The following is a 27,203-nucleotide window of genomic DNA, read 5'->3' as shown; positions in this document are numbered from 1 at the left end:
AGAAGACTAGGTCATGCCAATATGGAACTTATTTCCAAACTTTCTAAAAATGATCTTGTGAGAGGTTTACCAAAAACATATTTTCTTAAAGACAAAATTTGTGATGCATGTCAATTTGGTAAACAAACAAAAACTTCTTTTAAAACTAAGAAACATATTTTCACTACTAGACCATTGCAACTGATACACATGGATCTTTTTGGACCAAATAGAGTTGCAAGTCTAGGAGGAAAATATTATGCATTTGTTATTGTTGATGATTTCTCTAGATATACTTGGATCATCTTTCTTGCTTATAAAGATGAGGCACATAATGCATTTACCAAGTTATGCAAGAGAATTCAAAATGAAAAGGGCTATACTATTTCAAGTATTCGAAGTGATAGGGGAAAAGAGTTTGTTAATAAAAATATTGAAACATTTTGTGATGAAAACGGTTTTGTGCATAATTTTTCTGCTCCTCGAACTCCTCAGCAAAATGGGGTAGTAGAGAGGAAAAATAGATCTCTTCAAGAGATGGCAAGAACAATGCTCAATGAGAACAACTTGCCTAGTTATTTTTGGGCCGAAGCGGTAAGTACTGCATGTTATGTTATAAATAGAGTTATGCTAAGGTCTAAGTTAGATAAAACCCCCTATGAGTTTTGGAATGAGAAAAAGTCCAACATTGGTTACTTTCATGTATTTGGATGCAAATGTTTTATTTTGAATGACAGATAATTTAGGCAAATTTGATGCAAAATCTGATGAAGGTATCTTTCTCGGGTATTCTACTAATAGTAAAGCTTATAGAGTATTCAATAAAAAGACTTTGACAGTACAAGAATCTATGCATGTAGTATTTGATGAATCTAATTCTTCACTCTCCAAGAAATCTATTGATGAAGAAACATGAGGTATAAATAATACGGAAAGTCTCAATTTCAATAAAGAGAAAACAATAGAGGAAGTTCAACATGGAGCCATCAGAAAAGATCATCAAAATTTAATACAAGATGCAACCAAACAGTAGAAATTTGTGAAAGATCATCCAGTGAAATAAATTTTGAGAGAACCTTCACAAGGTGTAAGTACTCGATCATCTCTTAGAAATATTTGTAATCATACTACTTTTCTATCTCAAATTGAACTCAAAAATATTAAAATTTTTTAGATTTTAATTTTACGAAACCAATGTGCAATAATTTTTACGACCTATTTACATACTATATTTTAAAAATATATATATTTATAAAATGATGATATATATTTATACAATTATTTTATATTTATTTGAACGCTTAATTATGTACAAAACTTCAAGAAAATAGAATACTAAACCAAATCCAAAAATCATTTGTACAGATATCATTTTTAAAAGACATACAATTAAGAATCATCTTTCAAAAGGAAAAGTCTCGAATCATTTTCAAAACGGGTAAGTTTCCTTTTTTCTCTTTTCGGTTCTCAATTTTTTGTTTGAAAAATAACTATTTTATGTTTTTCCTTCTTATAGAATTATGTTTACAAAATGCTAAATGATTTTCGCTTACTTTTTATTATATTTTTTATAATTACTATTTTTTTTTTGACAACTTTTATAATTACTATTTAATAAATTATCAATAATTTTTCACTATTATACACAAAATATTTGAAATCAAGTTACTACCTAAACGGAACAAGAGAGAAGACAACCATATATAATTCATTTTACAATTACACAACTGACCTCTTGTAATTATATTTTTTTTTAAATTAGGAATTTTTTTAAAATAACATGTACAAAATAATTATAAAAACTTAAAATAGACGTGCCCCAATCATTTTCCACCTAGTAATAGCTTGCTTGATTTGATCTAAGCTACGTTATAAAATTAAAGCTTTGTAATGGGACCTTTAGTAAATGAGCAAAGTGTAAAATTATAAATACACACAATCGCTTTAAAAAAAAATAAAATTTACGATTAAAAAATTAAATTTTTCATATAAATCTCCTATTAATTATTTATTATTTTTTTTAAAATAACTATACACCGCTTATACTCTAAATATAGTTTCTCGTACCAAAATTACAGTGCCAAAAGACATCCGACGATCCCTACCCCATTATAGCCTGGTCGCACGTGTTATCCCACAATCCAGGCCAGCAATAGATGCTTCTTGACCCCGACCTGCGAAAACCCCCAATACGAGAAAACGTTACAGAATCTGACATCGCAAATATCTTCTCCAGTTCTCCTCCAGAAACGCCAGTTGAACATTCCCAGCATGTCAAAACCCAATCTTTGACTTTTACGCAAGAACCGAATCGAAGATGCTTAATGGAGTCAAACTGTCTAGTATTTAATTCGCTTTGTTACATAAGAATTGAGCAAGATCAATATCCACACCCAGTTAAGTTGATTCAAAGTTTGGTGATTCGAATCTTAGGAAAATTCAGGGGAAACAACATAACTTGTGAAGGAAGACATATACTTCATTCGATTTCATTACTTTTTTTCCTTTTTTGGGTAAAGAACACGGGAACCATCGGTCAAAAAGGAGAGCACCAAACTGAAAGCAATAACATAACCACATTCTGATTCATAAACCAGATCCACTATCTAAAGAACCACTCAAAACAACACACAGCCCGAACTAAGCCTTAGCTTCTTAGCTCCTCCAGCTACCACCATCACCACCACCACCTCCTCTCGAGTACTTAGACCCACCGTCGCCGTACCCACGGTCGCGGCCACCACCATAGCCACCTCCGCCTCCACCACCATAGCCTCCGCCGCCACTACCGTAGCCTCCGCCGCCACGGCTATATCCACCGCCGCCTTCACGGCGTCCACCACCACCACCACCACCACCATAGCCTCCACCTCCGCGGCTGTAACCACCGCCTCCACCACCGCCGTTTCCACGGGTCTGCGCCTCGTTGACCGTAATGTTACGGCCGTCGAGGTTCTGACCGTTCATTCCCTCAATAGCGTCCCTCATGGACTTCTCATTGCTGAAGGTTACGAATCCGAAGCCCCTAGATCTACCTGTCTCCCGGTCGTTGATAATCTAAGAAACAAAAACAACCAGATCTAATCAGATCCACCGCATGTATGACGAATTAACCAATTACAATATACAGAAATCGATCGATCTTCGCCTTATTGTAACAAAGCGGAAGATGAACGTACCGATTCGTGTCAGTAATAAAAGAATCAGTTCATAGAGATAGTAACACAGAGAGAATCAAGTAACACAAACAGAGCAGATCAGATCATATTTGGATCGCAAAGCCGAATCGAGTCTGATCCGATATCTCTGCGACGTCAAACGGACCTTCGATTCGACGATATCGCCATAGGGAGAGAAAGCCCGCTCCAGGGACTGGTCGTCGGTGGCCCAGGCAAGCCCGCCGACGAAGCATCTGTATTCGACTTCTGCAGACGCCATAACAGATAATGAAACCCTAGGAAAGGGACGAGAAGGGAAATACAGAGAAAGAATAGGAGAGCACGAGAAATGAAGAGTGCCTGACCCTAGCATTATATAGATCCGTGGAGGTGTAACTAGGGTTAGTTTGGACCCTTTGCTCAATACGTTTACTAACTCTAGTTAAATCAAGAACGGTGATTGTGCTGGCGTGTTTGGTTACAGATACCAGTATGTTCGCAGTTGTATTACGAATGCGGAGTTGCCTATTCCAGTAAAAGGCAGGCAAGACAAAAATCAAACCTTCAAACAAAGTAGATCCACCGTTAAATAAATCAAATATGACTTCTATCATTTTATATAAAAACGTCTAGTCAGAATATCTCTATAGTGGAACTGAATTGAAATGAGATTAATTTAAATAAAAATTAAAAATTTAATAAAATGTTATTTTTTAATATTATTATTTTAAAATTGGATAAGATTAAATTATTTATTATATTTTATATAAAAATTTAAAAAATATATAATAATAAAATAAAATGAAACTGTTTCTGTATGGAACTAAGGGATTATAAACTTTCTCCGGTCTATTAATAATTTTGTAAACATGTTGATGTTATTATCCAAATACGGCAAAATAAATGTCTACTAAACAAGTAATAAGCACATATTTTTTTAAAAAAAATTTATAACTTAAAAAGTATATGTTTGTCACATCCTTAAATGACACATGTCAATTTTCAAATGGATTGGAAGAAATTTTCTTCAACTTAATTTGAAGTAAAACTGTGTCCACCCAAATAATAGAAGTCGGAATTTTAAAAATTATAAAAAAAAAAAAAAGGATATTTATCCTCAAATAGAAATGTTTAAATTTTTATGAGAGCCACCGTCCAAATTATAAATCTGTTCACAAAAGATTAAATTTTCAGCCACTTAACAAATTTTTAAATGATACGAAGATATTAACCTATCTCATATTTTTCGGACTATGAATTCTGAAATTCATGTAGCATTATTCTAAATAGCAACGACAATACAACAATCATAATAAAAAAGATTGAAAATAACTTTGTTTATTTGAGTTGAATTTAAATTTAAGCCCGACTTAATATTTAAATATATAACTGTTAAATCATTAAACATAATTTAATTCAATACCTATTTACACGTGGAATTCATAATTTTTTTTAACTCAACACTTCTTTACATGCGGGATCTATAACTTTTTTCAACTTATCATGAATATATCTAAACTCATTTTAACATCTGAACTCATTTTAAGTGAGTCTCACAAAATTCACTCAACCATTTCAACTTATTATTATTTATAAAAAATTTAACTCGTCTTAACTCAGCTTAACAACTAAATACAACCTAGATGATAATGCTTTTGAATATATCAATTATATATTTCACTCCATAAAATGATAATGACTATTTAACCACCATATAATAATTAGCATCCTCGTGTGTTATAGTGACTTCATGATAATTACAACGTCACAAGAGCTTAATCTAACTAGGAAGGGATAATATTCGTCAAATTTTTCAAAACTTTGCATTCCTTTACAATTTCAGCCTACGTTGAGATAGTGAAAAAGAATATTTTATTATTATTTATTATTTTATAATTATTTTTACATATTTTTTATCACTAATTATTATTATTATTATTGTATTATTTTTTATTACTATTTACAAAAATTCTGAAATCACTTGTTGTCCGAATGCCACCTTAGACTTGGAAGTACTGGAGAAAAAGAAATTTCCCTATCGGGGATTAGGACCGGATAATGGGAGCAAGAGGGCGTTAAGGATAGTATTGTATCTGTAACCAAACATGGGTTGGAGTAGGGTCAATGCAGTGCCGCAGCGGGCAATCTGTCGTGGACAAACCATAGTTAACAAAAAAAAAAAAAAAAAAAAAAAACGACCAAGAAGGTTAGGTAGGAGGGTCCACATCGGTCCCTTCCCGTGACTTTACTGAGTAGGACCCATATTTAGTATTTATTGTCCCTGAAAATATCTCACATAAATGGGCTAAAAATATCTGACGTCTGTAAGTACATGTCTGCCCCTCATACCTCAGGAATATTCTATCTAAGATACCCTTCGTTTGGGATGGGAACAATTACCACTTTTGGATTGTGATATGAATGGGCCGCCAGTAGAGATTAGTCATCGTGGGCTTGCTTCAGACGAATAAGAAATTATTGGTACTCTCGGACTTGTTTTGATGGGTAATGTTAGATATACCATGGGTGGTATAAATGTGGCGGATTTTTTTTATAAAAAAAATAAGATTTATTATTAAAAAAAATTAAATTTTGCATGTAATTTTTATATTTATTTATTTATTTCAAATGGTGTCTCTGTAGCCACCGCTGGAACTCCTGACAGTGCATTTCATCTTTTGTTTTCTCATGCATTTTTTTTAACAATTTTAATTTTTTTTAAATCACAATATTATTAAAAAGCACTTATTTAATCATTATGTAAAAAAAAAACACTCATTGAGAGCCTTCGGCGGAAGCAACCACATTTATCTTTTATAAAAGAAGTATGTTACATTTGTACACTCTATAATTACAAATATCATTTCTCTAATCCATATACAATATTCTCTCTCTATTTTTTCCTTGAAAAATTCATAATTTTTTAATTTTAAATATTTTATATAATTTAGAGAGATAGACATAATGTATGAAACTTATGATATTAAATGTTTCTTGTAGACAATATGCACACAATATGATATACAGTGAGATCCATATATTTAATTTGTATCTCTTTAAATGATAGAAAATAAATAAAAATCTGATGGGCCTGAATATTTGAGGCGACCGATCCAGTCCAGTCCAACAACAAGACTGCAAAGTCCATTTCAACGTGGCGTATCCGACGCCGGCTGTGGGTTTTTACAGGGGTTTTATCATTTTAGGGTTCGATTCGAAGTGAGACTCAGAAAGAAAAAGAGAGGGCCATGGCTACTTCCGTGGCTATTGGAAGGTCCTCGCGACTGTGTGCGTTGTGCAGAGCATCGAAGATTTCTTCGTTTTCTTCGGCGACGAGAAGATTTTCAGTGCCACTGCGTCCTTCCAATTTCGTCCCACTTCGGAATCCAATCTCCCCTCCTCTTCATCCAAGGTTCTACTCTTCTCTTGCATCTTCTTCTTCTTCTACCATCTCTTTCTCTGTGATCTGATGCTAATGTTTATTCCGATACGCTCTGAATTCGACTGGCTTTGAAAGGTTGGTCCGACGAGAGCTGAGCTCTCTACAACCCGTCCACTCCGCAATCGCTTCCGCCTGCCTGGTCTCCAAGCTCCCAAGCGAAGCCATCACCTCTACTGAAGGTATCTCGCTCCCTCTGTCTCTTTAAAGGCATTATGTTAATGTATATGCGTTTCGTATCTGGCAATTATCCTGTTACTAGTGAGCTCTTTGACTGCTCTGCAACTTTTTTTTGGTGGTGAGCATTGTCTACAATCCGGTAATGATAGAACTTGATTGATGTATCAGCACATACTATAGGATGGTGTTCAATGACAGTGCTTTAACGAAGTCATTCAGAAGACAATTATGATACTTAATAATATTAATCCTTCAAGAGGATCAGTAATTTATCATAAACGTAATTAGTTGCAATAAGCATCTATCTTGCTAAGTAGCTGTACTTTGTCAATTAACTTTTGGGTGGCAGCGGCTAAATAATTATATGGAAATCAAGGGTCGTTCCTCATAATTTCAGCTGCCATGGCAATATAGCATCTGTAGGCAAGTTAGTGTTCATTGTTTTTACATCTCCATTTATCTCATTTAGAGATCCAAAGTCGAGCTTCTATGGATGTGAGGGAAATAAAAGAAAGTGTTAATATCTAATGAAACCTTAAGAAGGAAGCCAGTTCAATTTTCTTTTGCTGTTGTCCTTATACACTCCAAGAGCCGGACAGCATTGGGTTTTAGAAGTCCGATGAGGGAAGAAAAGTTCTCAAATAACACCTTGATCGTCAAATCCTTCTTCATCAAATCTCAAAGTGAATATGGCACAATGCCACGTTTCAGTGATCTACAGAGACACCCCGGGGCCCATATGCTGAAGGAAGAACTGCATATGGCCCTCACGAAAAATAGTAGATTGTTACATTAAGGACCTCCAAGGGTGGTGGCTTGATGGTTCTTGGGTTACTTCCAAGTGGTTTGACATGTACCAAGTTCTAGGTTCCAATCCAAATATGGATTCACTACCTAGATTGAGAGAGTGCCTGCGGCTTCCCGCCATCTAGCCCCCTCTTGTCCAGTTTCCAATGGGTAGGGTGCTTCATCGTCTTTTTTATTTTTCTTTGTTTAGGGGCCATAAAAAAAATGTGGATTGAATTATAATTTATCGCTGTGTAACATTGCTTGGAAAAGAGCAAAGATGAAAAGAGTGGGAACTAGGAACTAACAGATAAAATCTTTGCGTGGTAAAAAATAAAAAAAAAGGGGTAGTCATTTCTTCCTTGTTCCCTCTCCCTCTCCCTCTCCCCCTCTAATGGGAAAAGGGATATGTAGCATTAAGTAAAGATTGAAATATTTTACTTTTAGGTTCGTAAAAAGAGTATTGATTGTTGCCATTAGAAGCAAATTTGTAACATTTGTTTTCTTCCCTGTCTTGATGACAGGTAGATTTGTGAACTATCTCAGTCCCATCTAGTACTGAGCGGATGGCGAGATCAGGAGTTTGTTCTGACTTTTATCATTGGCTGATCGGTTCTTTTCCAGAGTTGGAGTTTCGGTCTTCCAGGCTTAATTGCCGAACATTCTTTTTAACGTTTTTTTACTAAATAGCAAACATGGAGCTGTTTCCTGAAATTCTCCCCACTTTGCTAAATGATAAATCTGGTACAACTTCGATGAATGCATCTGTGTTTTTCCCTGTCGCTTTCAATTATAACGTCATTAAATCATTTGAGGGAATAAATGACTCTGTGAGATAAATCCCTTTTGTAAAACGATGTCTCTCTTGCAAGTGCAGTTTTGGGAAAGGAATTATTAATTCGCATTTAGGTTTTTTCAAGAAACTAAAGTTTGAAATTGCTCATTCTGGAAGACGCCAAGATGCTGTTCCCTTGTTTTGCTCTCTCTCTCTCTCTCTCTCTCTGTGCAGCACTTTTCAGAGAATCAAAGGTGTACAGTCATTAGCTTATTAAAATAGTTATGTTAATAAAGCCCGTTTCCAACTGTTGGATTCCAGATATTTGATAGGTCTCAGCCCAATTTCAACTGGATTGCTGGCTATGGGCCATTGGTCACCACAATTTTGTCAATAAAAAAATAAAAAATAAAAACACATTTGGTTTGATGGGAAATCAATCTCTCTCTCTCTCACACACACACTTATGTCTCTATCCTTATTATCCTTAAGCTTGCTCGCTTGATCAGATGTCTAATCTCGTCAAAGTCAAATAAAACTGTAGGGCAGGTTTGGTAAGTGGGATTGGATACAAAATTTTTATTTTGTTTTATTTCATCTCATGATTACATTTTTTAAAAATTTTTTACATAAAATATAATATAATAAATAATTTAATTTTTTAAAATCTCAATGATAAAATTATAAAATAATATTTTAAACTTTCATATAAAATAAAAAATTATCATCTTATTATTTAAACCTATCCGTTTTTGCCATTAAGGAAAAGTCATATAATCACGTGCGTATTTGTAAGTATTTATTTGATAAATTTATTCATAAGGGTAGTCAGAACGATTGCAACAGTACAGCAGAAAGAAGGGGGGGGATTAGCGACTTTCCAAGGGTTTGCATCATCTGCAAATTTGACCAGGTATGATAACAAGAAGATTACATCTTTTTAGAATGCATCTCAAACATGGAGGCGCCTCACTGTTATCTTCCTTTGTTGACAAACAACTCTATACATGTATTCATTATTCAACATAGCAAGCCATCCATATATACCTTTTCCCACCATTATTATTATTATTTTATATAGCATTGTAGAAAATATTATTTTTATTACTATTGATGTTATTGAAATGTATATCTTATCTTACCAGTTCGATTTTTATGATAAATGGTGTTTTGATTATAATATAAATAAATAAAAAAACAAGTGTTGGTATGAGTCTGAATTCTTTTCATTTCAGCATTATACTCATATTGAATCAACCTTTTTGCAATAAATTATATGGCTCAAACTACTTGGATTTGTAAAGATCTGTATGGAATACTTTTTCAAGGGACATAAAATTCACACAAATGAGAAACCATTTCCTGGTTGATTAATTAATTTTAGTCTACTCTAAAATAGGTTTTTAAACTCGGCTGCCAAATGGAGAATTTCTTCTCTCTCTCTCTCTCTCTCTCTCTCTCTCTCTCTCTCTCTCTCTCTCTCTCTCTCTCTCTCTCTCTCTCAAATAAATACATACTTCTTGAATTATTCTTAATACTTGACTAGACGGTACATGGAGATCCATTCAGAAATTTGATTTCCATAAGCAAGCTAAAAAGAATTCTTTCTTAAAAAATAAGCAAGCTAACAAGAAATTTTATAAAAATAAATTTATTAATAGACTTTGATTAAAGTTTTATCTTAGTTGTATTGTGTCATACGACATCTACCCACGACAATACTAATGATTCATGCCAGCTTTGCAGGCCTTCTACGCCAATGCATTCATTGATCCATAACTAGCTCGTGGTTATTACTATTTGTATCAGTGGTTGTCTCTTTGTCCTCTCGATCATGCTTGTTGAATGAAGTAATTCACACGTAACTATGACACTTCGTAGTTAAGGAATACCGGATTTAAGTACGTGAAATGTATAAATACAATATAATTATTTTTAAAAAATTAATTTTTATTTTATATAAATTTAGTATTTATTTATTTATTTTTTAATAATTGCATGATACTTGTATATTTACGATTTTAAATCTAATTTTTCTTTCCATAATTGGTTTCCAATAATTATATTAGCCTGCATCACTATTTTCCATCTTGCGGTCACACAACCTTTTGAATTATATCATAATAATAAAAGTAGCAAGGCCCAATTCCTCATAAATATAAAATTAATAAAAGATGCTATTAAGACCAAAAGCAGTAAACGCTTATTTGAGATTGTAGTGAGAGGTTTAAAAAGTGTGGTAAAACGGATTAAAATACTTAAATGATAAAATTTGTTTATTTGGTAGTTTTACATCAAAATACTTTTAAATCAAGAAAAAATAGAAAATTACATTTTAACAAAAGTATCAAAGTGATGTTTTTAGGAGAAGCACTTTAGAAAAAATAGTTTTTATTTTACTGTGCTATGTATATTATAAAATGACCCTCATCATTTTAATACAATAACAATTTTGTCCATCTATATTTGTTATTATTCTCGTATAATCTACTCAAGATTTTGTCTATCAATATTTTTCATTATTCTCCTATCACTCATGTATCGTTGAAGAGATTTTCTTTTTCATTATAATCAATGAAAAATCTATAAGGCTATTTTTGTTATTATTTTATTATAATATTTGATTTTTATCAAGTATACGCCTTTTTATGTCATTTCTATCTCAAAAAATATTTTTATAATTTTTTTACAAATAAATCTAATATGTTTGAAAGTGTTTTAGACATACGGATCATAAATAATAAATAGTTTTGTAATAGTAAAGCTTATTACGTTAAGCTCTAAGCTATAAACATTAAGTTAAAAGTAATATTTTTCACTATAATCTAAAACATGTACTAAATCATAGATCCCTCCTCTATTTGGAGCCCTTTGGCCCCTGAATTATTTGCGGTGGTTAGTGTCTTTTATGATCATGGATCAGCTTTTATGCTATTGAAAATAGTGTTATCTTATTCAAGCAAGGAGGGTAAGAACAACATACATCTCTTATAATATTGTACTTTGATGTCTTTCCCACTTTTCAAAAATTATTTTAATTAGACCTTTACTTGCAATTGCTTCTGTCTCTTATTTGTACAATTTTATAATATCTTATTCCAAATTGCGGTTTTAAAGATAATTGTTAAAAAAACAAATTAATATATAATCGACCTAAAAAAATTTAAAAATCACTTTTTAATAATAAATCTTGTGTTTTTTTTTTTAATAAACAATACTCAAACACATTAAAATTATAGCTAACATTGAAAAAAAAAAATTGTTTGGAGGCAGTTGGGCAGCCGAATCTTTTTCAAAGCACACCACGTATTTTCCGCCGTCCAATTAAGAGAAAACTAGCAAAAAATATAAAAATTTAACACAGAACAATAATGATTAAAATTTGTATAATTATTTGATATGAGGTGGCAGCCGACAATGCAGTCGACATTCAGAGAGAGAGAGAGAGAGAGAGAGAGAGAGAGAGGATCGGAGTGGTAAACATAGGCCACGCTACGATCCGCAGCAAGTGGTGGTTGACTGTCTTATTTAATAATTTAGGGAAAAAAAAAAAATTTGAAGAAATGTACCTCCGACGGATACAGAAGGGCCAGATTCCAGAAGGACTCGGTCCACTTCATCCACGTCCACTTCATATAACGCGTTTTTCATTTTACTATTTTCCAATCACTATTCAAACCATACAAATTAAAAAACAGACAAAATGTCAAGCTCCATTTGAATTTGAGTTAGACAAAATTTGAAAGAAAAATCAACAATACCCAAAATTTTTAAATTTATTTTTAAAAAATTAAAAGATAATCTAAAAATAATAAAAAAAATGTCATATCTACCGTAATAGATTAAAAATAAGATAGGAACATGGTTTGTATTATTATTCCAGTTGAAAATATTTTAACTTCTCTTAAATTTAATTATTTTTAATCATGTATATTATTATATTATATGACATGTTTTAACTGACTCTATATATTTATTACTTAAATACGCAATCACTTGAAATATGTTAAAGAGTGACAAATGTGAATAAAAGCATCAATTACCATAAAGAACTTCTTGCTAGTATTTTTTAAAGTAGTTGCATTTTTTCCCAATCTCTGAAAATGAAATATTAGGATATTGTTTTGCAATCATAAATATTTTTAGATACTTTGAAACAAATGGGAAACATAAACACGTGGCAACAGTAGTGCCCACTTATTATGTCGTGACCTTTTTTATTAATGTAGTTCATGTTATTTCTTAACGTTGTTGGAACCTTCAACCGGGGGGGAGGGGGGGGGGAATGCATTGTTACAGGCACAAACACAGTGTTTTGAGTCTTGACCGCTAAATGCAGTTGACTCTCCTCCACCACAATCCTCTTCTGTTCACTTCGGAGACACCTAGGAAGATTTTTCGTAAATATATTTTTGAATAATTTCATAAAGTTTTTTCAGAAGAACCAAATCTTAGATGTTATTAGATCTTTTTGCCTGCTTTTAGTATGGTAATTATCTTGTCAGAACTTCCAAATATAGACATAGATTTCTCGTTTGGCACATGCATATGCATATTAATACAAATGAGTGTATTCCACATACGCATATTAATATAAATGAGTATTTTTGTCTTTCTTTAAATATTTTTTATATTTTTAATCATTAAAATAATAATAAATGTACTAATAATTACTTTCTCAATTATTAAAAACAAGAAAGAAAGAAAGAAAGCGGCCGAACCAGGACCACATTAATCAAGCCAACTTTCTGTCTTTTTGAACTCTCTGTACACAGCGGCTGTAATTTTATTTATTTTTTAATGTTCGAGAAAAATGATGGTCAATTTTATAAAATATTTTATAACACACGAACAAAGTCGTGCACTAATTTATATATCAATATTGATTCATTCATATTTATAATTTAAATTAATATTATTTTAATAAAATTTACTTTTTAATCAATTATATTATATTAATATACATATTAATATATAATTATATTTACAATTAAATTTTTCTTTTTATAAAATTAATACAGCAGAGAAATTCAGAACCTCGCTTGCATGTTACTCTCAGATGGGGGGGGGGGGGGGGGGACACATAATTGTGCTTGCAGAGAAGCATAATTTATATTGACACTAGCAGTGTTTTGGCAGTGACGAGAATCATTCATACTTCAGTGAATCAGATTTTAAAATTTTTGTTCCATATTCGACCAATTTTAATATTTTTTACACTGGCAGTATTTCACATATATAAGTTTTGTACATTTATTTAAAAAAAATATTTTTTTAATAATAAATCTTAATTTTTCCAATATTATATCTAATATTCCAATATGTATTTTATCGTATATGATATTTTGGTCAAGCTAGATGGGGCAAGAACTAACAACTATAAAGTTTATGGAAAAATATAGTTACAAGAATAATTATGCATTAATCTGTACACTAATATAATGTGATTGATCAAAAAGTAGATTTTATTGAAAATAATATTAATTTAAATTTTAAGTATGAATGAATCAGTATTAATACACAAATTAGTACGTGACTGTACTTATATATAGCAAAACTCAAAATTTATTTATTGTAATAAGAAGTACTAAATTCACATATGCTGAGGATGCTTACGGTGATTTTTTAATTTAATAATTAAGAAAATAAATTTTTAATAATATTGTAAATTTTTTAAAAAAATATTAAAAAATACATTATTATTAACTGTCTTGGATCCCTGTCTATGACTCTATAGAGCCACCATGCCGAATTAAGGTGAATGAAAAGACAGGTCTGCGGACCCATCTGTTTTCAAGTTGAGCGTCAAAACTCAAAGCTGTCAAAATCGAAGAACAGTGTTTGGTAACGGTAGGGAACCTAATATTTCTGGTTCTCCGTTCTCCCTCTGGTCAAAGAGCCTCACGGTGCAAATCTATTTCCCATCTGCTTGCGAAGCGTTTGGTGGTTGGCACCATCAGGAAGCCACAGACATGGTTAAATGCCGAAAGGAAGAAGAAAGCATGAAATTCTAAAATTTTCTAAAAAAGAATAAAGAAAAAACTAGAATATACTGCACGTACGGCTTGCCATTATATCACACGAAGAGATTGTTGTTTTCATTCTATCTTTTTATTGTTTTCAATAGTAAAATTTAAGTAGTTTATTTTAATACATTTTAATTTAATTGATCATTTTACGTGGCTCATGCTAAAATAATAAGAATAATGATAAATTTATTACTTTCTACTAATCTCTTTATTATTATTTTTTAATTATTATTATTATTTTTACTTATTAGTTAAGAAAGTGATTATTAGTGAAATTATATATTTTTTAAATTTTTTTCTTAATGATTAATAATGTTAAAAAAATACTTTAAATTAATAAATTTCGAATACACTATAAAGTAATAAAGAGGTGGTAAGAAGTAGTAAGTCTATCATTATGTAAATAACTGTGTAAAATGTATCATTTCATAAGATTAAGAATGACAAATTTAGAATGAAAATTAATATCAATCTTACAAAATATAAAACCCTAATAATAATAATTTAAACTTTGCATTTCAAAAAGGTATAGTTTTGTGAAAAGAGGAAAAGGATCGTTCTTTCTTCTTGGTTAATTAATATAGGAAAAAGTCATATTTAAGGGACTTTGGTCTTATTCGCAGCACTCAACAGTCCAAATGAATGAAACCAGGTCTTATAATTGAATAGATATTGCAAAGCCAGCTCAATACCATGAACCAGCTCCACATATCATTTAATTCTCTATACAGACAATGGATATAAATGTCGTTCTCATAAATTCATATCTGAAAACGGCACCCATATCTTATTCATTATTACGATTTAATTTGGAGTTGTAAAGATGTTCATAAATTCATTGGACACAAAGCACACAAATGATCAATTATTCTGTTCATAGTTCGTGTTTATATACGCTACTGTATGATCCATTATAATTAAAATATACATATATAATTGTTATGCTAGCTGACATGGTAAGTTTTTGAATGAGGGATATGTTCAATGTATTAATAAATAAGCTCGCAATTAGATTTTTTTCACAGTTATTCACTATGAAGGATATGAGAAATCTACTTCACACATTTCTTCTACCTTAATGCCAATTACGTTATGAGTGGGATTAATTGAATAGTGTTAGATATTGTTGTTGGATTTGTCAGTTTGATACGATGACTTGACTAGACATGGATATATTATGGTTATTTTTTTTTTTTTTTTGTGGATTTTCAAGAAGGCTTGAATGATGGAGCGCAAGCTTGTATTGATATGGGGTTCCAATGGTAGAGCTTTTTTTTCTTTTTTTTTGGACATTGTTTGTGGTAAGAAAAAGTGTAAGCAGAAAATTCATTTGACGTTTGCAAGATAGGTGATTCTAAGAAAATTCAGGTAGAGAGTTTGCTTAAACCTCATTCAACATGTAGCTCGAGCAATAATCAAATAGAGATATCGTTTGAGGCATGCTCGTCATTCTACTCAAGCAAATAATATATAAAAGTAAAAATTAGAATTTCTATTACATGACACTGTAAACATATACTTAATGAACAATTTAATATATCCTAAGTGTTTTGAACATTGAAATTTCACATCAAAGTATATTTTATAATTTCTCAACATAATAAAATCCTTTACAGTTATGTAGACGAAAGCATGTTGTTGAACAACGTTAATTTTGTATTGTGTGATCGATTTGCTTATATTTACTTTCATTTGTTTGCCATGGTTGTTGTTTCCACAACATATGTTATTTCATGGTTTGATAAAAGCTAGATATATTTATGGTTGTTTCGTTAAAAAAAAATACACTAAACCTTGAAAAAATTGTTTATGGTCAATAATTAAGACAGTCAAGAAACACTCTTTTTTATTTTAAAAAATATATATTATATTCTAATAAATACTATTTACAAAATTAGAAATAAAATAACAACAATGATAAAGTTGGTGACTATAAGCACTTAAGAGATAACATAAAAACTTATATTACAACACTCAATTGCCTTGTATATTCAAGAGACATATAGCAACGATTAAAGGAATAATATGGCCATGTATTTCAATATTACAATGGGATTTATTATAATCATTATTATGTCTTGGACTCCTCTCTCTCTCTCTCTCTCTCTCTCACGCAATACATGATTATATTAACCATATTTACGCACACAATCTTAGTTATTACACATTTTATTTTTTAAAATAAATAAATAAATAATTTTTAAATATAATTGTTCAATCTAACTTATTAATTTTTCTCTTAAAAAAGGTGGATTGAATTGAGGTATATCTCACCGGAATTACTTAATAGGATCATGCGAGCGGGCTACAGGTGTTTACTGTTGCGAGTATCACTAGTTATAATTTTTTTTAACATTTTTTATTATGAAAAAATATATATAATTTTATTAATAATCATTTTTTAATTATTAAATAAAAAAATTAAATTACCTAAACAATATGATTGAACTAAGTTTAGGATACTCGACTGGCATTTTCCTTCATAATAACCCGTCCGAGTCCTTCCCTAGGAATCAGATACGGAAAGTATAGGTGAAAATGACAGGCTTTCATTCGCTTTGCAAATTACAGTGTAGAAATATAAAAAAGTCATCTTTAGAACTTTATTAAGCCGTTGAGAGAGAAAATAGTTTCCTTCCTCCCTCCCTCCAAAAAACAGAGACAGAGAGAGAGAAGAAAAACTAAAGCTAAAAAAAAAAAACCCCTTTCTAATTAGCGGTAGAGTTGGATTGGGCGGAATAACGGGGGTCAAACCACTGATGGCACACACCCGGCAGCGGACCTGGTTCTGGTTTTCTTGCAGTGCCTGACACTCAGACTCAGCCCAATCATCTAGCCAGCGGTCCAGCCCCTGCCTCGCGCTCGTCGATCACTTTAACTCTGCAGCTCAGACTTCATCTCTTCATAGAATCATAAACAAAATAATTTCTCTAATCTCTGTCGTTTTTTTTTTTTTGGTGTTTGGGGGGGGGGGGGGGGGGGGATTTGTGGCTCTTTGTTCTACATTAGAGCAATAGAGTTCGAGAGTCCAAAGCTGTTCCTGAATCTTGACCAGACCAGGCTTCTGTTTTTAGCCAACTTTCTCTCTCTAAATTATTGTTCATTTGTTCTTATTCTATTTCCCATTTTTATAGAGTTTTCTCTCTCTTCCCGATCTCCTTTCCAACGCCTCTCTTTTGTCAACCGAAGAAACTGCACAGTTCACAGGGTAGGTAGAGAAAGAAAGAGACAGAAAGACTGAGAGGGAGAGAGAGCTACAAAGCAGAGAGAAGGGGAAAGATAAGAGAGGCCAAAGTTTGAGGTAAGTGTTTTTGTTTTTTCTCCTTTTTAGAGAGAGAGGGAGCGAGAAAGACTAAGAATGCGTTTTGGTTTATTTGGTATCTTTGCTTGTGATTCTTATAGTCAAGGATACATACACTTGTTGAACATGCATATGTGTGTGAGAGTGAGAGAGATGGGTAAGTTTGGATCTTTGGGTTAGTATTCATAAGCCATGGTTGATCGGCGAAGCATAGTATCGTTTGGATTATTGTTATTGTTGCTATTCGAGTCCACATTAGAACAAACCGAGCCTCTGAGTTCACACACTGAGCGAGCTGCTCTGCTTGAACTCAGATCGTCGTTAGGGTTAAGAAGCAAGGACTGGCCCCGAAAGGTCGACCCTTGCTCGGGCTGGCGCGGTGTGACATGCCAGAATGGTAGAGTCATTGGGTTGAACATTTCTGGTTTTCGAAGAACCCGGCTTGGTAGGCAAAATCCACAGTTTGCTGTTAATGCCTTGGTCAATTTGACGCTCTTGTCGTCCTTTAATGCTTCGAATTTCTGGCTCCCCGGGCCGATTCCAGATTGGTTTGGGTTTCGAATGGCGGCCCTCCAAGTACTTGATCTTCGTTCTTGTTCTGTTAATGGTGATCTACCTTCGAGTCTTGGAAATTTGACCAACTTAACTAGTCTGTACCTATCTAAGAATAACCTCACTGGGCAAATTCCTGTTTCTTTGGGTCAATTGTTACGCCTCTCTGTTCTTGATATTTGGGGGAATTTTCTTATTGGATCGATTCCTGCGCCCATCGCATCTTTAGGAAATCTTTCATTTCTTGATATGTCTTCGAATCACTTATCTGGGTCGATTCCCCCAGGCATTGGGACCCTAGTGAAGCTTCAGTATTTGAATCTTTCTAGCAATAATTTGTCATCTTTGATTCCTCCTCAATTAGGGGACCTTCAAAACTTGGTTGACCTTGACCTCAGCTTCAATACTTTGTCCGGGTCGTTGCCTATGGCTCTGAGAGGGTTGAGGAATTTGCAAAATATGATAATTGGGAAAAATTTTCTTGGTGGATTGTTGCCAGATGATTTGTTTGCTACCTTAACGCAGTTGCAGTCAATAGTTCTGAGACACAATGGTTTTACCGGTGGTCTTCCTGACTTCCTGTGGTCAATGCCTGATTTGCTTTTACTTGATATCTCTAACAACAATTTCACTGGCATGCTGCCCAATTCTAGTTCGAACACGAATGCCATTGCTTCTATACTCAACATTTCTCAAAATATGTTCTATGGAGGTCTTACGCCTTCACTGAGAAGATTCAGTATCATTGATCTGTCTGGAAATTACTTTGAAGGCAGTGTTCCAGACTATGCACGTACTAATGCATCTCTTGACAACAACTGCCTCCAAAATGCGTCAAGCCAAAGGACTTTGGTAGAATGCTCATCATTCTATGCAGAGAAGGGTCTGACTTTCGATAATTTTGGACGTCCAAATTCCACACAACCTCCTGCAGCAGGAAATTCGGGAAAGAGCAATAGAAAGACAATCATATTGGCCGCAGTTTTCGGGGGACTTGGTTTTGTGCTTTTGGTCACGTTCTTCGTATTTCTGCTATTATGCACCCGTAAGAGGGGTGCTACAAATCAAAGAGGGGTTGGTGTGGGGCCAGTTCCTCCCGAGGGGAGTGAACCACCTCCTGGATTGGTGATTAACTTTTCTAGTCTAGGAGACAAATTTACATATCAGCAACTGCTTCAAGCTACAGGTGAATTCAGTGAAACAAGCCTCATCAAACATGGCCATTCAGGCGATCTCTTCCGGGGTGTTTTGGAGAATGGGATAAATGTGGTCATCAAAAGGATCGATCTTCGCACAATTAAAAAGGAAACGTACCTTTCGGAATTGGATTTCTTTAGTAAAACTTCACATGCAAGATTGGTTCCCTTTTTTGGACACTGCCTAGAGAATGAGCAGGAGAAGTTCCTGGTTTACAAGTATATGCCGAATGGAGATTTGTCCAATTCCTTGTACAGGAAAAGCAATTCAGAGGATGATGGTTTACAGTCATTGGATTGGATAACAAGACTGAAAATTGCAACAGGAGCTGCGGAGGGTCTATGTTATCTGCATCATGAATGTACTCCTCCGCTTGTGCACAGGTATTTCAAGACTCTTGTTACATTTCATTCTTTCCGTCCCGTTATTCTTTTATGTTTGTCTGTACGATTAGAATATCATATCTCATGTCCACCTGTAATTCTCAAGCAAATTTGACATGCATTTAAATTTTGTTGAAAGTCAGTGGCTATCTGGTGGCATGCTAATAAATGATGTACCCTAATATGAAAATACAGCTAACTAGTTTTCCAGTAGGACAGTTCCTTTCTATTGGGCGAAGTAGTGACATAGCTTTCTTTTGGTTATTGAAGAGATGTTCAAGCAAGCAGTATACTTCTTGATGATAAGTTTGAGGTGCGGCTAGGAAGCCTGAGTGAGGTCATTGCTCAGGAAGGGGATACTCATCAAAACAGAATAACCAGATTGCTGCGGTTGCCACAGTAAGTAGTCTATTGATTGATCCATATGTTGATAGTTGATACATTTTCGAGACTTTTGCTATACCTGGATGGGCTTTGTTGCACCTCCTCCTCCCCTTGCATGAATGAGGTGGAGGTTGAAATCATGGGTCTAATATCAACCAGGTGTGCATGGAAATGAGATTAAAAGAACCTTAGATATGAATGCCATATAAATTCTTATTTACTCACTTGTTAAGGTTCTTATTGTGTTTTACTTTCTACATTCTGTTGGCCACTAATGGGAAAGCAGCCTGTAGTTTCTTCTGTATCCGTTGGACCATTATGTGTGGGTTCTTTTTTACTTTCTTTAATAGTGTTTTCTTTTGTCTTTAAAATGCAATTACGACATACCTCATGAACCTTTTTTTTTCACCTATTCACTTGATGAAGGGTTAATGTAAAGAAATGGTGTCAACAATGCTTGTTGCGGAAAAGCAGTGACATGCTTACTACTTATCAATAATAATAAAAAAAAAGCAGTGACATGCTTACTACTTATCAATAAAAAAGAAAAAAGAAAAAAAAAGAAAAGCAGTGACATGCTTACTAATGAAAAGTATAATTTTTATTTTGATATGACACCATAAATGCACTTGTATATATTAGACATATATACACCTGCATTTAGGCATTCCATATCAAAAAAATATATTAGACGTTGTATAGTTGCTGTACTGCTTGCTTATTATGTACTAAGTCATACCCCCTTATTATCAGCCTTCAACTTTGATGTAGATTTTTTGCATTGATGATGGCTATATTAAATAATAAAAAAAAAACAATTTCATGATATTTTCCTCTTCATTATGTGCAGGTCATCGGACCATGGTGCTTCTGGTAAGTACATTTTTAATTGTACCCTCATATCAAGTCTCTAGATCAGTTTTGCTTCCTAGTTTGCTTCATAGATTTTTATCTATTTGAGTAGGAATAGCCATTTGCTTATATCCTCCGTATAACCTTTTATCCAGCTTATGTTATTTAATGCTTTGAACTATTCAATCCTTGGACGTGGAGCATAAATCATATTCCTTGCATCATAGATGATGATCCTTGCTGTCTAAAAAATTTAACCATTCATGTTTATATTCAAAGTTTACTAGTCCTGGTCATTTCAACTGGAGTAATACTCTTGACATAGCATTAGGTTCAAGAACTTGGATATCCTTCACCAATAAGTGTATAAGTGTTTACACGGGCTTTGTTTGTAAGAGCGAAAACACGTCTCATGATCAAGTGGTAGTTGGTTGGTCATCAAAATCTTGAGAGGTTGGGTGGTCTATGCTTGTCTTTGTTTGATCGAGGTCATTGGATATTTTAAATTGAATCAAGCAATCGATGAATCTTAATTGATTCAAGATGAGTCAATTTTTTTTATAGGTAACTTCCTAGCTCACAGTTTCTTTAATTGTTTGATTCTGAAGACTTTTTTTTTTCTTTTTTCTTTCCCCTTTAAGCTTAAAAGTTTAAGACTTACATTTGCTGGAGTGCTTTATGTCATTTAGATTACCCCTGCAGCTGAGTACTAATTTTTTTTTTATTTCTTGAATGTCTAGGTTCACTGACAGCAATATGCTCCTATGATGTTTACTGTTTTGGCAAGGTCTTACTTGAGCTAGTAACCGGTAAACTTGGAATCAGTGCCACTAGTGATTCCCAAATTAAGGAATGGTTAGACAGTACACTACCATACATCAGTATAAATGATAAGGAACTTGTGACAAAAATTGTGGATCCATCCTTGATCATAGATGAGGATCTATTAGAGGAAGTTTGGGCCATGGCTGTTGTTGCCAGGTCTTGCCTAAATCCAAAGCCTTCAAGACGACCCCAAATGATATACATCCTTAGGGCTTTGGAAAATCCTTTGAAGGTAGTCAGGGAAGAAAATTCCAGCTCTGCAAGGCTTAGAGCTACCTCTTCCAGAAGGTCTTGGAATGCTGCTGCTCTGTTTGGTAGCTGGCGCCATAGCTCATCTGATGTTACAATAATTCCAGCAACCTCAACTCATAGAGCAGAAGGAACGAGTAGCTTGAAACATTCGGGAACCACGAGGTCGCAAGGCAGTGACCAACATGGTGGGGGTGAACTCTCATCCTCGCACAGACATTCCAAGGAGATATTCCCCGAACCATCTGTTGTTATAGAAAGATCAGATCAGGAATAGGACATCGGAGGAACGAGTGGTCTTGATTCTTTGTCAATAATACAGCAGGCTTCCCATTTGAGTGCTTGTTTGCTGGTACCCTGCATGCCTTTCTTGTCGTGGAGATAAGTGGGATCTCGAGCCTGTCTATGGAGACTGATACATTCATGAAAATTATCATCTTCAGAGGGTGAATTTATCTAGTGGATGGGTCTGGAAAGAAAGAATTTTCAAAGGAGGGTTTAATGGGTGCCAATGTTAAATAGGATTCTTTTATGTTCTGACAGCATGGTTCTTCTTGGATGGAACAAGCTACAATTTTTAGCTGGACTTGATTTTTTTTTATTTTTTTGGTCCTCTCGTGGGATGTAAATTGTAATTGTCAAAGATTAGATTCGAATCGGATTCGTACTTTGGTGCAAAATGAGGGAAGGACGAAGGAAAATGGAAAAGACAGAAGAAAGGTTATACTTAGTTTTCATTTATTTTTGGGGCTATACTACTAATTTGAAATAATAGTTCTTATAACATTTTAATTTAGAGAAAATTGTTTACCATGGCAGCTACGGTTAAAATCTCAGCTCAAGTCCTCAATTGAATTAAAAAATTAAAAAAAAAAAAAAAAAAAAAAACATCGTTCTGCAGTTTTTGGTTATGCTAGAATATTTGGTTCTTGGGAGTAGAAACAAGAAGGGAAGGAAAGCAAATTGGATTGGATGAATGTAAATAATGGCTTCGTAAAGTATATATATCAATCTCTAATCATTTATTAAACTTAAGATTAATCGCAATTAACCAAAAAAAAAAAAAACTGGGAAATAAAAGAGAAGGTCCCACCGAGATTTGAACTCGGGTTACTGGATTCAGAGTCCAATGTCCTGACCACTAGACCATGGGACCTTGTTGTTTCAATATATTTTATTTGATAAATTAAAACAATAGTTTACGTATTCTCTCAATTTTCCACTTCCTCTCTATCATAATGGATTATTCCAGCACTTGAGCTACAGAATCAGCGTATAGGTAGAACCACTCAAGAAATTAGAATGCTGTATTGTCCACCCCACCCTCACTACCCTTCGCTCCCTCCATATCCTAACTCTACCACCATCTCCTCCTCTCTCAACCATTCCAACGAAGACCGTCTTCTCCTCCGCAGGCACAACTCCAAATCCACCGTCCTTCTCCTCCGCCACCTCTCCCCTTCCCAAGACCCCTCTCCCGAGCCACCTCCCCAATACCGACACCAGGACCACTCTATTCCTGAACGGCAAGAAGATGACCAATCCCAGCTTCTACAACTCTCTCTCGCAAGCAAGCGCACCCCACAGTTCCCCGGCTCCATCTACGTCCAGTCCCCCAGCGACCCCGATGTTCATACTTCTCTGCCGCCTCTGCGGACCCTATTGCAAGGCGAGGCTGGCGGTGAGGAGGAAGACGACCACAAGGTTATAGCTCGGGCCCTAGAGATTCGCCGCAAGGTCACCGCTGAGATTTTCAAGGAAGCCATGCGAAAGGGCAAGTTTGGAATCACTTACACGACCAATTTGACTAATAGGCTCGCTGCTTTCATTGATTATGTCATGGTCGAGGCCGCGGCCATGAAGCGCTTGCCTGAGTTCTCCGAATCCACATTCAACTTCCGGGCCAAAACCGTCATTCAGGACTCTAACGTAGTGCCCCTTATAAGGTAGGAAGGAAAAAGAGATAAACTGGTTACATTTTGTTGTAGTTCTGGTTTACTCCGGCGTCGAACCGGCCTTTTTTCATTTTATTTTATTTTATTTTTAAACGGTATTGCAGCCTAAATTTATTGAGTTTTTCGTACTTCATGAATGGGCTATCTAGCTTATTTTGTTTGCGACGAAGTTATATATATGTTTCGATTTGATACACCAAGTTGTCATTTTGGTTGGATTGAAGCTGGTGATTCGATGTGAAAGGAGGAGTTTAAAAGGCTTATTTTGCTGATTGTGTTTCCTGAATTGTCTACAGGTGGTTAAAACATAATTCAGTGTCGTATCCGAAAATCGGGAAGCTGATTTCGATGTCAAGGGGGAAGATTGAGTCCATAAGACGTGTAGTTGAGTGGTTGAAGTCGATTCATGTCAAGGGGGAATTTCTTGGGGTTACGCTCACCAAAGCCGGCGAGAATCTTTTGGAGCTCAGCAATGATGAATTGGAAGAGATCGTTGATTATCTAGAGAGCAATGGAGTTAGGAGGGTTTGGATGGGTTATGTCGTGAGCCGGTGTCCCCAGTTGTTGTCTTACAGCATGGAAGAATTGCGATCACGTGTCCAGTTATTCTTGGATATGGGTATGAATGACAAGGATTTTGGAACGATGGTCTTCGATTATCCCAGGGTACTTGGCTACTATACCATGGAAGAGATGACTGAAAAGGTATACGAGTCCCTCTATGCCCATTCATGATTTTTGAGTCTCTTTGCCTCTGTGCTAACCAATTTGTATAGACCTTGAGTGAGACCCTGCTCATGTTTTCCAGGTTCGTTATCTAAAGGAATTTGGACTTTGTACTGAGGAGGTTGGCAAATTACTAGCATTTAAACCATATTTGATGGGCTGTGGCATTGAAGAAAGATGGAAGCCTCTTGTTAAATATCTGTACTACCACGGGATTTCCCGTGATGGTATGAAGAGAATGCTTATGGTTAAGCCAATAATTTTCTGTGTAGATTTGGAGGCGACCATTGTGCCAAAGGTATGTCCCTTGCTAGTTATATTGTGCATGTGTTTCGACATTGTTGTAAATAACATATTATTACATGGGTCGACTTCTGCAAACTAGTAGAATTCTTTTGTTTGGAATTCCTCTTAATAATTCTGGTCACATTCTTTGAGACTTTCTCTCCTTATATTAATTTACCAGTAATTATTCTTGACATACATGCTCAATGAATTCTTTGAAGAATGAAGCAGATACATTTTATATCAGATTATGTTGCCGTTCACAAACTAAATTGTAAACTGATATTCACTTTTCTTTCATCGTGAAGGTGCAATTTTTTAAGGACATAGGCATTCGAGGTGATGCAATTGGCAACATGCTTGTAAAGTTTCCTTCATTACTAACATACAGTCTCCACAAGAAGATCCGACCTGTGGTTTGTTTCTTTCTCTCCCCCCCCAAAAAAAAAAAAAAGCTAAGAAAAAAAAAAATGAAAATCAGACGAAATAAAGAAGATTGGGACCTTTTCTCACTTTTCACTATTAATGCTTGCATGAAAATGCTAGTTGGTTATATTTGTTTCTGCTGTCTTATAATACCTGTCCAGGACAATTATATATAATATCAACCTCTCATGATCTACTGAGTAACTTCAATTCGAGTATAATTCAGGTCATTTTCTTGATGACTAACGCTGGGGTCAGTGAGAAGGATATTGGGAAGGTTATAGCTCTGGCACCAGAACTCTTGGGTTGCAGCATAGTGAAAAAGCTCGAGGGTAATGTGAAATATTTTCTGTCACTTGGCATACATGCTCGACAACTGGGTGAGATGATTGCTGATTTTCCCATGCTACTCCGGTACAACATAGATGTCCTCCGTCCCAAGTATCGTTACTTGAGGAGAACTATGATCCGCCCTCTGCAAGATCTCATTGAGTTTCCCAGGTAACAGAGAGAACTGTGTTGACCTTGAGTTAATTTTAAAACCCTGCCTATGTTTCTTCGTGCTGTTTCTTAAAATTAGTTGGATTATCAATCATGTTCAATGTCAAGCAAATGACCTTCCATAATTGGATGAAAATTCAGAAAAGATCCTGGTTTGGCTCAGAAACATGGCACAGCATTTTTTCGATTCGACAAGTTTATTGTATTTCAAGCTTTTGGGCGACAGAATCAAGTGTTGGTTCTAGTTTTTGCTTTGTTTTTTAATTTTTTTCTTACTACCTGTGATCATTTTTGCTTTATGTTATAATGAAATTTCTGCAGGTTTTTTAGCTATTCTCTTGATGGCCGAATAATTCCAAGGCACAAGATTTTGGTGGAGAAGCAGATAAACTTAAAGCTGCGCTACATGTTGGCTAGCACTGATGAAGAGTTTGAGAAAAAGGTTGAAGCTATTGTAGAGAAGCGTAGAAGGTTTGAAGCTGGTCTTATCTATGGCGATCTCTCAGCTTCCCAGGCAACCGACGATCCTGCAGAGAATGTTAACACCTCTGTGGTAGTGAGGCAAGAGAGTAATTATGAAACTCAATCCATCTAAGGGCGATGGCATGCTAATAATTTGTGTTTTGAGGTCAAAACCAGCGGATCCCAGAATGTTGGGTGTTCTTGGAAGGTAATAGACGCGTGCTTCAGGAATGCAGAATGACATGCATTCTGCGATAAAAATTGGCAAACCCTTTGAGAGCGAGAGAGAGATGCATTCACGGAAACACGACGGTAGTCTTCTTGCGAAAGGAAAAACAACTTCCTTTACGAGGATGAGACTCCAGTCCTGCGAACCGTATATAGTCACGACTCACGACTCCTTTATGCAGGTCAGCACTCTACCCGAGGTTCAAGCTCCATCACAGCTCGTGTTATCTTCCGTAGTGGCAGCGCCATGTTTCTGCAGACGCCCCTTTGGCATTTCCTTTACTTTGATGTTAGAAAAGAAGAAATGGTAGTGCAATTAACATAGTTCTTCTCCTATTTTTAACATCAAATCGATAACTAGGGTTTGAATTTTATATCTGACCACGTACCGCGTAGATATACCAATGCAGAAGAACGCGAATTAATTAATAATCAAATGTGGTTTGCTCCTTTCAGATGTCTTCTCCATGGCCAATAATAAAAAAGGATAACAGTTGGTATCTCACTGCCCTCTGGCTTGTACCATTCACC

General features: G+C 34.6%; 4 protein-coding genes and 1 non-coding gene across 5 annotated transcripts; 3 read left to right on the top strand and 2 right to left on the bottom strand.

Moving 5' to 3' along the window:
• Window positions 1-2,437: 2,437 nt before the first annotated feature.
• LOC122311157 (glycine-rich RNA-binding protein-like) lies at window positions 2,438-3,496 on the bottom strand. The gene is made up of 2 exons (XM_043125591.1): window positions 3,304-3,496; window positions 2,438-3,036 (listed from the first exon to the last, which is right to left on the bottom strand). Exons 1-2 carry the CDS (start codon window positions 3,415-3,417, stop codon window positions 2,635-2,637), a joined length of 516 nt encoding a protein of 171 aa, XP_042981525.1. The 5' UTR covers window positions 3,418-3,496; the 3' UTR covers window positions 2,438-2,634.
• A 2,828-nt stretch (window positions 3,497-6,324) lies between these two features.
• On the top strand, window positions 6,325-8,501 carry LOC122309900. Its single transcript, XM_043123669.1, has 3 exons — window positions 6,325-6,549; window positions 6,655-6,758; window positions 8,067-8,501. Exons 1-3 carry the CDS (start codon window positions 6,386-6,388, stop codon window positions 8,096-8,098), a joined length of 300 nt encoding a protein of 99 aa, XP_042979603.1. The 5' UTR covers window positions 6,325-6,385; the 3' UTR covers window positions 8,099-8,501.
• Window positions 8,502-16,936: 8,435 nt separating this feature from the next.
• Window positions 16,937-22,830, top strand: LOC122309898 (probable LRR receptor-like serine/threonine-protein kinase At2g16250). Its single transcript, XM_043123667.1, has 4 exons — window positions 16,937-19,779; window positions 20,050-20,178; window positions 21,014-21,036; window positions 21,756-22,830. Exons 1-4 carry the CDS (start codon window positions 17,840-17,842, stop codon window positions 22,364-22,366), a joined length of 2,703 nt encoding a protein of 900 aa, XP_042979601.1. The 5' UTR covers window positions 16,937-17,839; the 3' UTR covers window positions 22,367-22,830.
• Window positions 22,831-23,173: 343 nt separating this feature from the next.
• On the bottom strand, window positions 23,174-23,245 carry TRNAQ-CUG. Its single transcript has one exon. It is a non-coding gene; the product is annotated as a tRNA-Gln (tRNA).
• A 99-nt stretch (window positions 23,246-23,344) lies between these two features.
• Window positions 23,345-27,046, top strand: LOC122309899 (transcription termination factor MTERF2, chloroplastic). Its single transcript, XM_043123668.1, has 6 exons — window positions 23,345-24,035; window positions 24,341-24,749; window positions 24,853-25,068; window positions 25,364-25,471; window positions 25,708-25,982; window positions 26,304-27,046. The coding sequence occupies exons 1-6, from the start codon at window positions 23,392-23,394 to the stop codon at window positions 26,575-26,577; spliced, it is 1,926 nt and encodes a 641-aa protein (XP_042979602.1). The 5' UTR covers window positions 23,345-23,391; the 3' UTR covers window positions 26,578-27,046.
• The last annotated feature ends 157 nt before the right edge of the window (window positions 27,047-27,203 follow it).

Source organism: Carya illinoinensis, chromosome 5 (genome assembly GCF_018687715.1).
Source record: "Carya illinoinensis cultivar Pawnee chromosome 5, C.illinoinensisPawnee_v1, whole genome shotgun sequence".
NCBI lineage: Eukaryota > Viridiplantae > Streptophyta > Magnoliopsida > Fagales > Juglandaceae > Carya > Carya illinoinensis.
The sequence above is the reverse complement of the archived record's forward strand: the minus strand, read 5'-3'. Positions and strand labels throughout refer to the sequence as shown.

What these genes read in the sequence shown, in the direction of transcription:
- LOC122309898 (XM_043123667.1), top strand. Translation starts at nt 17,840, where the DNA reads ATGGTTGATCGGCGAAGCATAGTATCGTTTGGATTATTGTTATTGTTG. An exon ending in ACTCCTCCGCTTGTGCACAG is followed by an intron (nt 19,780 to 20,049) that starts GTATTTCAAGAC and finishes TGGTTATTGAAG; the next exon opens with AGATGTTCAAGCAAGCAGTA. An exon ending in AGATTGCTGCGGTTGCCACA is followed by an intron (nt 20,179 to 21,013) that starts GTAAGTAGTCTA and finishes CATTATGTGCAG; the next exon opens with GTCATCGGACCATGGTGCTT.
- LOC122311157 (XM_043125591.1), bottom strand. Translation starts at nt 3,417, where the DNA reads ATGGCGTCTGCAGAAGTCGAATACAGATGCTTCGTCGGCGGGCTTGCC. An exon ending in GCGATATCGTCGAATCGAAG is followed by an intron (nt 3,037 to 3,303) that starts GTCCGTTTGACG and finishes TTTGTTTCTTAG; the next exon opens with ATTATCAACGACCGGGAGAC.
- LOC122309900 (XM_043123669.1), top strand. Translation starts at nt 6,386, where the DNA reads ATGGCTACTTCCGTGGCTATTGGAAGGTCCTCGCGACTGTGTGCGTTG. An exon ending in TCCCCTCCTCTTCATCCAAG is followed by an intron (nt 6,550 to 6,654) that starts GTTCTACTCTTC and finishes TGGCTTTGAAAG; the next exon opens with GTTGGTCCGACGAGAGCTGA. An exon ending in AGCCATCACCTCTACTGAAG is followed by an intron (nt 6,759 to 8,066) that starts GTATCTCGCTCC and finishes TCTTGATGACAG; the next exon opens with GTAGATTTGTGAACTATCTC.
- LOC122309899 (XM_043123668.1), top strand. Translation starts at nt 23,392, where the DNA reads ATGCTGTATTGTCCACCCCACCCTCACTACCCTTCGCTCCCTCCATAT. An exon ending in TGGAAGAGATGACTGAAAAG is followed by an intron (nt 24,750 to 24,852) that starts GTATACGAGTCC and finishes CATGTTTTCCAG; the next exon opens with GTTCGTTATCTAAAGGAATT. An exon ending in ACAAGAAGATCCGACCTGTG is followed by an intron (nt 25,472 to 25,707) that starts GTTTGTTTCTTT and finishes AGTATAATTCAG; the next exon opens with GTCATTTTCTTGATGACTAA.